The sequence below is a fragment of the Macaca thibetana genome, chromosome 5 (genome assembly GCF_024542745.1).
Source record: "Macaca thibetana thibetana isolate TM-01 chromosome 5, ASM2454274v1, whole genome shotgun sequence".
In the NCBI taxonomy this organism is placed as follows: domain Eukaryota; kingdom Metazoa; phylum Chordata; class Mammalia; order Primates; family Cercopithecidae; genus Macaca; species Macaca thibetana.
Genome location: NC_065582.1, coordinates 138,819,216 through 138,831,689, shown reverse-complemented (window position 1 = coordinate 138,831,689; position 12,474 = coordinate 138,819,216). Strand labels below are relative to the sequence as shown.

At 39.5% G+C, this 12,474-nt stretch overlaps 1 protein-coding gene across 9 annotated transcripts in view; it reads right to left on the bottom strand.

Moving 5' to 3' along the window:
• CORIN (corin, serine peptidase) overlaps positions 1-12,474 on the bottom strand; it is a 270,543-nt gene that overhangs the window by 71,113 nt on the left and 186,956 nt on the right. For all 9 annotated transcript variants that reach the window (XR_007725852.1, XM_050791596.1, XM_050791599.1 and 6 more), the window contains one exon: positions 1,312-1,543. Coding sequence is in view for 8 of the 9 variants with exons in the window: in XM_050791596.1 (XP_050647553.1) it covers positions 1,312-1,543 (232 nt within the window). In the remaining variant the exon portion in view is untranslated. The remainder of the gene's footprint in view (positions 1-1,311; positions 1,544-12,474) is intronic.

The following is a 12,474-nucleotide window of genomic DNA, read 5'->3' as shown; positions in this document are numbered from 1 at the left end:
ATTAATAGGAAATTATTCACTATCACTGACCTTGCTTAGCAAAAGTGAAGTAAGATTTAGAAACAGCTTTTTAACATAAAATTGGTAGGTGTTTTATACTTTTAAAAGTACTTAGCAGAAATTTTCAGAATTATTTCTACACCAGCTAATATTTAGTTTTATTCTCTCTATTGGTATAATTTGTTCAGTCCCCCAAGTCATTTTGAAATTTTATTATTTCCTGTCCTGTCTCTATAGATGCCCTTACTTTGTCATCCATTTGGTATTCAGCATATAATTTATTGTTTTCTCTTCTGTCCACTATATTAATAGTACTGCTTTAAAAAAAAAAAAAACAACTCTGTGTGACTTCTGATCCCAACATATGGTTTCTGCAGTTGCTACTCACATTTAGGCCAGCACATTTGTATAGCCACCCCTTGAGGGAAAACAGCACTGAAGAGAGTAGTAACTCACTTCTGAGAGTCATCTTGTATATGCAAACCCTCTAACTACAATGCCTACCACATGGCACAGCAAAGGGACAGACTGCCAAGAAGCTATTGTGTTCCTGTGCTATCATCATAGCTATTGTCCATTCAGGGTTCACTACAATGAATCAGAAGCCCTTTACATTCATTTGATCTCAAAACAATACAATCCAACAACCATTACTATCCTTTATTGTACATGTAAAGGAACTGAGGCTGAGAGAGACTCAGGAATCTGTCTAAGGACTACCCAGAAACTAGAGAAGGGTCAAGATTTGAACTCAAATATGGACTCTGGAACAATACTCTTGACACCAGAATATCACTCATATTCAAAGTCCAAGCTGCACTCTTGAAATAGTGAATCTTATTTCATTCAAACAGGCAGAGAAATGTCAGCAATGTCCATCCCTGTCCAATCTGTGAGGGTGGCGCAATGTCTTGTGTCATATCTCTAACAAGTGGGGTCAGAGTGTAGCATTTTAAACACATCAATGTTGCCAGAAAAAGAGGCAGATATATCCCTTTTCTACTAACATAGTTTTTAAAAAAATACTTTTTAATACAACAGAATGAAATACCTCTGAATTTATTTGACTAAAACATATAAACTATCATTAAAGGATGTTCATACCTCTCTTGTTTGGTATTTTGTTAATGAATTCTGACTCAAATATTCATTTTACAACTTATACTTCTTTGTCTCACTTGTTAAATATGAGGTATTTGTTAAATGCAGAGCTCCTTAGGGAAATTTACTTTGTCCAAATTCAACTAAGTCTTCACCCCTTGGTTCTCTCTGAGGCAAAATAAGGGACTGGGGGAGATCCCATCATATTACCTGCAAGGGGGGATACTCTGGCCTGTATTCACATCACACTTTGGTACCAAAATGGTGCAAGCAAAGAACATGAGGTATTTATAACAGTTGGTTTGAACAAGTGCAGGGAAAAGAGAAGACTCCCAGCTGATGGATGCTTCCTTTTGAGTCCTGTGGCCAAGGTAATTTGGATAACTTGTACTGTTGTATGGCAAATTCATGCAGAGTTCCAATGTAATTGGTTCACATTGACCTAACAAAGAAACATACATACAAATATTTTTAAATTTCACATATAAAAACAACTTCTTTAAGTTTTACAAAGTTGAAATCTATTTTATTCTTTCTTTCTTTAGAGTAGCTAAGACTAGAATGCCAGTAGTATACAACATTTTTTATGGGTATTGAAAATAAGTAAGTTGATTAGTGAAGTGCCCCGGCAACTAAGATTCATTTCTGCATATGTAGTTGCTAACACTGTGACAATATCATGCTTTAGAAAGTCCTTCCTTATTTTTTCCCTTGGCTCATCTTATATAAAGATGACTCTCTTTCATCATTCCTTTTATTGACTCCAATTCATCTTCTTCTGATTTACTCATTACTACTAAAATAGGATAGCCCCATCATCTTCACTGTCACTAAACTAATTAATGAATTTGACTAAATAGGCAATTAGATAACTTCTGTCTATATGTTTTATTGTTGATCAATGTGCTTAAATATAAGGCTACAAGATTTCAGGGCAAGAGGAGGCTCAGATCTGTTGGATACTTCTTGCTAATGAGACAATATCCAAATCCCTTAGCTTGAAATCTGAGGCTATTTTATACTTCAACCCTAGCCTGACTTGTCAGCTTCATTGCCTGTGATTATCCAATCAACAGTATCTCTGCTGTAATAAAATCTATTCCCTTGTGACACCAGATATTTTAAGAATCGTATATCTTTGTGCACCCTGTTTGCTCCTCTCTTACCTCCTTTTTTATAACATGCTCATAATTATGTCCCCAAAGGTGGTCATGGTTCTAGCTGCCAGGTGCATACAGCACCTGCTGCCTGGATTAACCCTTTCCCATCTTCCCTACCAAGCTAATTCCTCTGTGATCTGGAAGACTCAGCACAAATACCTCTTCCAGGAAACCTTCCTAGCCAACCACTCTTCCCATTACTACTTCCAGAATGAGTCTCTTCTGAGTGCAATAGCATCGTAGGCACATACCCACCATATGCTCATTGCATTCTGCCATATTCTTTATTTACTTACTTGCCTCCCCCACAGAATACTGAGATTTTTGTGAAATGAGACTTTATCTCTTGATCTCAAAGTCTACACCTAGCACAGTGCCAGAATGAAGGGATGAAAATGTATCACGGACTATCCTAGGCACTGTAAATGTAAGAGTAATGAGAAATATTGTCTCTGCCACTGAGAAACTCCACAATCTCGATAGGAAAAAGGATGCATGTGCTGGTAGCTATAGTAGAATGTGAACAGGCTAGGATAGAGTTTGCATGAACTGAACATTTGTGTATCCCCCATTCATATGCTGAAACTCTAACCTGCAATGTGATAGTATTTGGAGGTGGGGCCTTTGGGAGGTGATGACGTTTTGATGAGATCTAGATGAGGGTGGCATTTATATGGGATTAAAGTCCTTATAAGAAGGAGAAGAGACTAAAGCTCTCACTCTCAGCCATGTGAGGAAACGCAAGAGGGCAACTGTCTGCAAACCAGGAAGCAGCCTGTTACCAGAGACCAAGTCTGCCAGCATCCTGATCCTGCACTTCCAGCCTTCAGAACTGTGAGAAATAAATGTTTGTTGTTTAAGCCACCCAATCCATGGCATTTTATTGTAGCAGCCTGAACATACTAAGACAGACATATTGAACAAAATGGTAGAAGTCCAAAGGGAAAAGGTAGAGCAAGAGTGACCTGGGAAGCCCTCTGATATGGTCTGACTGTGTCCCACCCAAATCTCATCTTGAATTATAGCTCCCATAATCCCCACGTGTTGCGGGAGGCACCCAGTGGGAGATCACTGTGTCATGGGGGCGGTCTCCCCCATACTGTTCTCATGGAAGTGAATAAGTCTCACAAAATCTGATGATTTTATAAGCGGTCTCCCCTTTCACTTGGCTCTCATTCTTCTCTTATCTGCCACCATGTGAGACGTGGCTTTCACCTTCCACCATGATTGTGAGGCCTCCCTAGCCACGTGGGACTGTAAGTCCATTAAACCTCTTTCTTTGGTAAATTGCCCAGTCTCAGGTATGTCTTTATCAGCAGTGTGAAAACAGACTAACACTCCCTCCAAGGATAAATGTGGTTTGGGCAGCTTTGGGGGAATATAGCAGAGAGGCTCCCAGCTCTCTCTCTGTTTGCAGTAGATGTGCCACATTCCCTGAGGGGAGAGGCAAGCAAGTAAGTGTCCTGGTAAAATTCGCCCAGGCAGACCAAAGACCCCATGCCTTATTGAGAGTGACTATTCAAATTAAATTTAATTATTTGACTAAGAAGTGGTATCCGTGCAAATAGATTCGCAATAAGGACTGGGCTGAAATACTAAAACATCTCCAGGACTACTTCTTAATTTAAAGAATCTGAGGGTATCACAGATACTATATTTATAAGGAGGCTGACGTTGGCTGGATAAGAAAAAAAGACGGATGAAGTGTAATATGACTCTCAGTTTCCTGAAGAAGACACAACACTGCAAAGTTGGTATAACCTTGAGGATGAGTCAGAGTGGAGAGAAGAGTAGACAGAAGAGGTTTGGGGTTGGTCGGTTCACTTTATCCTTTCCTGTGATTTGTGAAGGAGGGGTTGGACATTATGGACTAAATGTTTGTGTTCCCTCAAAATTCATATGTTGAAATCCTAACCTCCAATATGGTGGTATTAGGAGGTGGAGCCTTTGGGAGGTGATTCAGTTATAAGTACAGCCCCCAAGAATGGGATTAGTGCCCTTATAAAAGGGACGACAGAGATCTCTCTCACCCTCTTTTCATAGTGTGAGAATACAGTGAAAAGTCGGCCATCTGCAGCCAAGAAGAGGGTCCTCACTAGAACCTGACCATGCTGGCAACCTCATCTCAGACTTCCAGCCTCTGAAACTGTGAGAAATAAATGTCTGTTGTTTATAAGCAATAATGATTTGTTATAGCAGTCTGAACTAAGACAAGAAGTAACATTTAAATATTTTGTTACAAGATTTTAAAATGCATGTTTTTCATAATGATAAAAACACTACAAAGATGCAGAAAGAAAAAGTTCAACATCTTTCCACTCCCCTTTCTGTCACCTTCCCTGCAAGCCAACAGAAGGCTTTGAATACTTCCATACCTTTCCCTTGCTCACATTTATGCATACATGCCTTTGTGTTTACTTTTGCCAAAGCAGAAGCATACCATTCCTATCACCCTTCAATTGGCTTTTGTTGCTTATTTGTCATGACCATCTTACAAGTCAGCACATGCATCTCTAACTGTATGCTTTTTTCCTGATATCTTTAATATACTTAAAATTTTATACAGTTGGTACACTTACAGATATTTTTGATGCAGTCCTTTCTTTCCTTGGGTATACCCTCCCTTTCTTTCTTTCTCTACCACCCCATCAAGGTTTAACTTTTTATTGATGTATTTCATTGAAGATTATTCATAGAATACATCACATGAATAATTTTTCTCTTTCTTATATGTGGAGAATGTATCACTTTTGATTTGGGTTAAGATACAACTTTAAGTGTTTAGGAGCCAAGGAAGAGGAAAGGATTAAGTAATGACCATACATTATTCTGGAGATCTTTATTGAATGTGGTAAGGTTTATTGGATCTTGAGTTTTATTCCTTCAAAGGCATTCTTCACAGAATGCTAAGCAAGATAAACTCTCAATATACCTGTCAACCCCAAATTCTATGATTTATGATATCAATAACCTGTTTTATCTTAAGCATTAGGCTCACGTTTGAGCCTGATTTACAATCGCCACTAGAGGGAGATCACATCACAAACGTGAGGATATTTTAAGGCGGCAGAACTGTGTTTCTGATGTAAGTTTGATGTAGTACCCAGTACAGTGTCCTGAACACAGAGGAGGTCTAATAAAGATCTGTCAAAAAAAAAAAAAAAAAAAAAAAAACCATCCTGATGGAATCTCAATGGTATTCCACCTCTAAAAGTCTGAAACAAGATTCATTCAATTCGACCTAACGATGGGATTGTTAACTCAATGGTGTTATATCCTTATGATGTGATACTCTGAAGTTACTAGAAATCATGTATTAAATGATGGTCATTTACATGAAAAATATGACTTTTCTACATCTAGCAGCATATATAATCATGTTCAAAAATTCATCTTTGCCTCAAACTCTAAATGCCTCTTTAACATTATTATTTTTAATAGTTTGATATTATTTTAAGGTGAACATCCTTATAACTACCTCCCAGGTCAAGAAACTGAACTCAGGAAGATACTGCAGAAACCTTCCATATATCTCGTCTTATCTCAACCGTCTCATTTTCCCACAAAGTAACTAGTGAGTTTTATCGTTATCACTTCCTTGTTCTTCTTTACGTTTTTTTTGTTGCTGTTGTCGTTGTTTTGTTTTTTTTTTCTTTTGAGATGGAGTCTCACTGTATTGTCCAGGCTGGAGTGCAGTGGCACAATCTTGGCTCGCTGTAAGCTCCACCTCCCAGGTTTGTGCCATTCTCCCACCTCAGCCTCCCAAGTAGCTGGGACTACAGGTGCCCGCCACCACACCCGGCTAATTTTTTTGTATTTTTAGTAGAGACAGGGTTTCACCATGTTAGCCAGGATGGTCTCGATCTCCTGACCTCGTGATCCACCCACCTTGGCCTCCCAAAGTGCTGAGATTACAGGAGTGAGCCACCACGCTCGGCCTTCTTTATAATTTTATTACCTAAGTGTGTACCACCCCTAGATATTGTAATTGAGGCTTGCCCATTTTTTGAAACTTGTCCTGTCTTTTAAGTCTCTGATAGTCTTTGGGTTCCTCCTCCATTCCTTTGATTTTTCTTTATAATTTGACTATGGAAGAACCCAGACATTTGACTTGTAAGCTATATAACAGCTTCTGAATCTTGCTTATTGCACACTCCTGGTGAAGTTAAACATGTTCCCCATCCTCTCTATTTCCGAACTGTGGCAGCTGAATCAACAGGAATGGACTGGGCTTCATTCCACTGGCAAGACTAGAGGTGGCTGAGCTGTTCTTTCACCAGAAGCCACATCATTCTGATTTCCCTCTTTTTGTGATGTTAGCACCTGTAGATGCTCCATGCCCTCACTCATTAATTTAATGTGTTACCAAATGGTAATATTCTATTCAATCTTTTTTTCACTTATTAGAAAATGCACATGGAGATGCTTTTGTAAATACGTCATTCCTCTCCTCTACTATTTGCTCCTAATCTGTAACCATTACGGTGATTGGCTTCTCTACCACATGACTACACCATTTACTCCTACCAGCTGAAGCTTGCAAAGAGAGAGCAGGAAATTGCTAGACCCTTAGGGAATTATTCAAAAAGCAAACCTGTTCATTTCTTCCTTGGTGTTGAGTAAGGGGGGAAAATGCACGAGTAGGCATAGAACTGAAGGTTGATGAACACTGTGGGAGGCTTGAGAGAGGGCCTGGGACATGACAGCCATGCCTGGATTTCACAGCCATGGTCAGCATGGGCTCAGGGAGGCAGGAGAGACATGCCCAGGAGTCACTTTTGCAGGTTCTCCCCATTGTCTGGATTGCATAACGGTGAAATGATGGATTAGTCCCTCCACACCAGAATGAGGGGAATAGCATTCCTTCTCCTACCCTCAAAGGCAAGGATACTCTGTCATTTTGCCTCCCAACATGGCACAGAAATGTTAAAGATGCTGGGTTGTGACTGGACATAGCAACACAGGCTGCTAAAAGCTATTTCTTGAAAAAACTACGTATCATCAGAAATGCGGTTTTTAGGCTTTTTTAAAAAGCTGTAGGCACTTCTGTGAATTTAAAATAAGCTTCTCCACTGAAAAATGCACATGGGAATACACAAACCTTTTCATATTCTATTTCAGAGTTCTCACATACTCCTGCAGCCCAGTCATAAATAGGCACTAGAGCAATACATTCTCAACCTTGGCTATACATTGAAGGCATCTGCAGAATTAAAAAATACTGATGACTGGGTCCGACCCAGTATATCTTTAGGGACCATTAGAAAATCACATAATAGGGGGCGGAGCAAGATGGCCGAATAGGAACAGCTCCAGTCTCCAACTCCCAGCGCGAGCGACACAGAAGACCGGTGATTTCTGCATTTTCAACTGAGCCTCTGCTGCTGATACCCAGGCAAACAGGGTCTGGAGTGGACCTCAAGCAATCTCCAACAGACCTACAGCTGAGGGTCCTGACTGTTAGAAGGAAAACTATCAAACAGGAAGGACACCTACACCAAAACCCCATCAGTACATCACCATCATCAAAGACCAGAGGCAGATAAAACCACAAAGATGGGGAAAAAGCAGGGCAGAAAAGCTGGAAATTCAAAAAATAAGAGCGCATCTCCCCCGGCAAAGGAGCGCAGCTCATCGCCAGCAACGGATCAAAGCTGGACGGAGAATGACTTTGACGAGATGAGAGAAGAAGGCTTCAGTCCATCAAACTTCTCAGAGCTAAAGGAGGAATTACGTACCCAGCGCAAAGAAACTAAAAATCTTGAAAAAAAAGTGGAAGAATTGATGGCTAGAGTAATTAATGCAGAGAAGGTCATAAACGAAATGAAAGAGATGAAAACCATGACACGAGAAATACGTGACAAATGCACAAGCTTCAGTAACCGACTAGATCAACTGGAAGAAAGAGTATCAGTGATTGAGGATCAAATGAATGAAATGAAGCGAGAAGAGAAACCAAAAGAAAAAAGAAGAAAAAGAAATGAACAAAGCCTGCAAGAAGTATGGGATTATGTAAAAAGACCAAATCTACGTCTGATTGGGGTGCCTGAAAGTGAGGGGGAAAATGGAACCAAGTTGGAAAACACTCTTCAGGATATCATCCAGGAGAACTTCCCCAACCTAGTCGGGCAGGCCAACATTCAAATCCAGGAAATACAGAGAACGCCACAAAGATACTCCTCGAGAAGAGCAACTCCAAGACACATAATTGTCAGATTCACCAAAGTTGAAATGAAGGAAAAAATCTTAAGGGCAGCCAGAGAGAAAGGTTGGGTTACCCACAAAGGGAAGCCCATCAGACTAACAGCAGATCTCTCGGCAGAAACTCTACAAGCCAGAAGAGAGTGGGGGCCAATATTCAACATTCTTAAAGAAAAGAATTTTACACCCAGAATTTCATATCCAGCCAAACTAAGTTTCATAAGTGAAGGAGAAATAAAATCCTTTACAGATAAGCAAATGCTTAGAGATTTTGTCACCACTACGCCTGCCTTACAAGAGACCCTGAAGGAAGCACTCAACATGGAAAGGAACAACCGATACCAGCCATTGCAAAAACATGCCAAAATGTAAAGACCATCGAGGCTAGGAAGAAACTGCATCAACTAATGAGCAAAATAACCAGTTAATATCATAATGGCAGGATCAAGTTCACACATAACAATCTTAACCTTAAATGTAAATGGACTAAATGCTCCAATTAAAAGACACAGACTGGAAAACTGGATAAAGAGTCAAGACCCATCAGTCTGCTGTATTCAGGAGACCCATCTCACACGCAGAGACATACATAGGCTCAAAATAAAGGGATGGAGGAAGATTTACCAAGCAAATGGAGAACAAAAAAAAGCGGGGGTTGCAATACTAGTCTCTGAAAAAACAGACTTTAAACCATCAAAGATCAAAAGAGACAAAGAAGGCCATTACATAATGGTAAAGGGATCAATTCAACAGGAAGAGCTAACTATCCTAAATATATATGCACCCAATACAGGAGCACCCAGATTCATCAAGCAAGTCCTTAGAGACTTACAAAGAGACTTAGACTCCCATACAATAATAATGGGAGACTTCAACACTCCACTGTCAACATTAGACAGATCAACAAGACAGAAAGTTAACAAGGATATCCAGGAATTGAACTCATCTCTGCAGCAAGCAGACCTAATAGACATCTATAGAACTCTCCACCCCAAATCAACAGAATATACATTCTTCTCAGCACCACATCGTACTTACTCCAAAATCGACCACGTAATTGGAAGTAAAGCACTCCTCAGCAAATGTACAAGAACAGAAATTATAACAAACTGTCTCTCAGACCACAGTGCAATCAAACTAGAACTCAGGACTAAGAAACTCAATCAAAACCGCTCAACTACATGGAAACTGAACAACCTGCTCCTGAATGACTACTGGGTACATAACGAAATGAAGGCAGAAATAAAGATGTTCTTTGAAACCAATGAGAACAAAGATACAACATACCAGAATCTCTGGGACACATTTAAAGCAGTGTGTAGAGGGAAATTTATAGCACTAAATGCCCACAAGAGAAAGCAGGAAAGATCTAAAATTAACACTCTAACATCGCAATTAAAAGAACTAGAGAAGCAAGAGCAAACACATTCGAAAGCTAGCAGAAGGCTAGAAATAACTAAGATCAGAGCAGAACTGAAGGAGATAGAGACACAAAAAACTCTCCAAAAAATCAATGAATCCAGGAGTTGGTTTTTTGAAAAGATCAACAAAATTGACAGACCACTAGCAAGACTAATAAAGAAGAAAAGAGAGAAGAATCAAATCGACGCAATTAAAAATGATAAAGGGGATATCACCACCGACCCCACAGAAATACAAACTACCATCAGAGAATACTATAAACACCTCTACGCAAATAAACTGGAAAATCTAGAAGAAATGGATAATTTCCTGGACACTTACACTCTTCCAAGACTAAACCAGGAAGAAGTTGAATCCCTGAATAGACCAATAGCAGGCTCTGAAATTGAGGCAATAATTAATAGCCTACCAACCAAAAAAAGTCCAGGACCAGATGGATTCACAGCAGAATTCTACCAGAGGTACAAGGAGGAGTTGGTACCATTCCTTCTGAAACTATTCCAATCAATAGAAAAAGAGAGAATCCTCCCTAACTCATTTTATGAGGCCAACATCATCCTGATACCAAAGCCTGGCAGAGACACAACAAAAAAAGAGAATTTTAGACCAATATCCCTGATGAACATCGATGCAAAAATCCTCAATAAAATACTGGCAAACCGGATTCAGCAACACATCAAAAAGCTTATCCACCATGATCAAGTGGGCTTCATCCCTGGGATGCAAGGCTGGTTCAACATTCGCAAATCAATAAACATAATCCAGCATATAAACAGAACCAAAGACAAGAACCACATGATTATCTCAATAGATGCAGAAAAGGCTTTTGACAAAATTCAACAGCCCTTCATGCTAAAAACGCTCAATAAATTCGGTATTGATGGAACGTACCTCAAAATAATAAGAGCTATCTATGACAAACCCACAGCCAATATCATACTGAATGGGCAAAAACTGGAAAAATTCCCTTTGAAAACTGGCACAAGACAGGGATGCCCTCTCTCACCACTCCTATTCAACATAGTGTTGGAAGTTCTGGCTAGGGCAATTAGGCAAGAGAAAGAAATCAAGGGTATTCAGTTAGGAAAAGAAGAAGTCAAACTGTCCCTGTTTGCAGATGACATGATTGTATATTTAGAAAACCCCATTGTCTCAGCCCAAAATCTCCTTAAGCTGATAAGCAACTTCAGCAAAGTCTCAGGATACAAAATTAATGTGCAAAAATCACAAGCATTCTTATACACCAGTAACAGACAAACAGAGAGCCAAATCAGGAATGAACTTCCATTCACAATTGCTTCAAAGAGAATAAAATACCTAGGAATCCAACTTACAAGGGATGTAAAGGACCTCTTCAAGGAGAACTACAAACCACTGCTCAGTGAAATCAAAGAGGACACAAACAAATGGAAGAACATACCATGCTCATGGATAGGAAGAATCAATATCGTGAAAATGGCCATACTGCCCAAGGTCATTTATAGATTCAATGCCATCCCCATCAAGCTACCAACGAGTTTCTTCACAGAATTGGAAAAAACTGCCTTAAAGTTCATATGGAACCAAAAAAGAGCCCGCATCTCCAAGACAATCCTAAGTCAAAAGAACAAAGCTGGAGGCATCACGCTACCTGACTTCAAACTATACTACAAAGCTACAGTAACCAAAACAGCATGGTACTGGTACCAAAACAGAGATATAGACCAATGGAACAGAACAGAGTCCTCAGAAATAATACCACACATCTACAGCCATCTGATCTTTGACAAACCTGAGAGAAACAAGAAATGGGGAAAGGATTCCCTATTTAATAAATGGTGCTGGGAAAATTGGCTAGCCGTAAGTAGAAAGCTGAAACTGGATCCTTTCCTTACTCCTTATATGAAAATTAATTCAAGATGGATTAGAGACTTAAATGTTAGACCTAATACCATAAAAATCCTAGAGGAAAACCTAGGTAGTACCATTCAGGACATAGGCATGGGCAAAGACTTCATGTCTAAAACACCAAAAGCAACGGCAGCAAAAGCCAAAATTGACAAATGGGATCTCATTAAACTAAAGAGCTTCTGCACAGCAAAAGAAACTACCATCAGAGTAAACAGGCAACCTACAGAATGGGAGAAAATTTTTGCAATCTACTCATCTGACAAAGGGCTAATATCCAGAACCTACAAAGAACTCAAACAAATTTACAAGAAAAAAACAAACAACCCCATCAAAAAGTGGGCAAAGGATATGAACAGACATTTCTCAAAAGAAGACATTCATACAGCCAACAGACACATGAAAAAATGCTCATCATCACTGGCCATCAGAGAAATGCAAATCAAAACCACAATGAGATACCATCTCACACCAGTTAGAATGGCGATCATTAAAAAGTCAGGAAACAACAGGTGCTGGAGAGGATGTGGAGAAATAGGAACACTTTTACACTGTTGGTGGGATTGTAAACTAGTTCAACCATTATGGAAAACAGTCTGGCGATTCCTCAAGGATCTAGAACTAGATGTACCATATGACCCAGCCATCCCATTACTGGGTATATACCCAAAGGATTATAAATTATGCTGCTATAAAGACACAT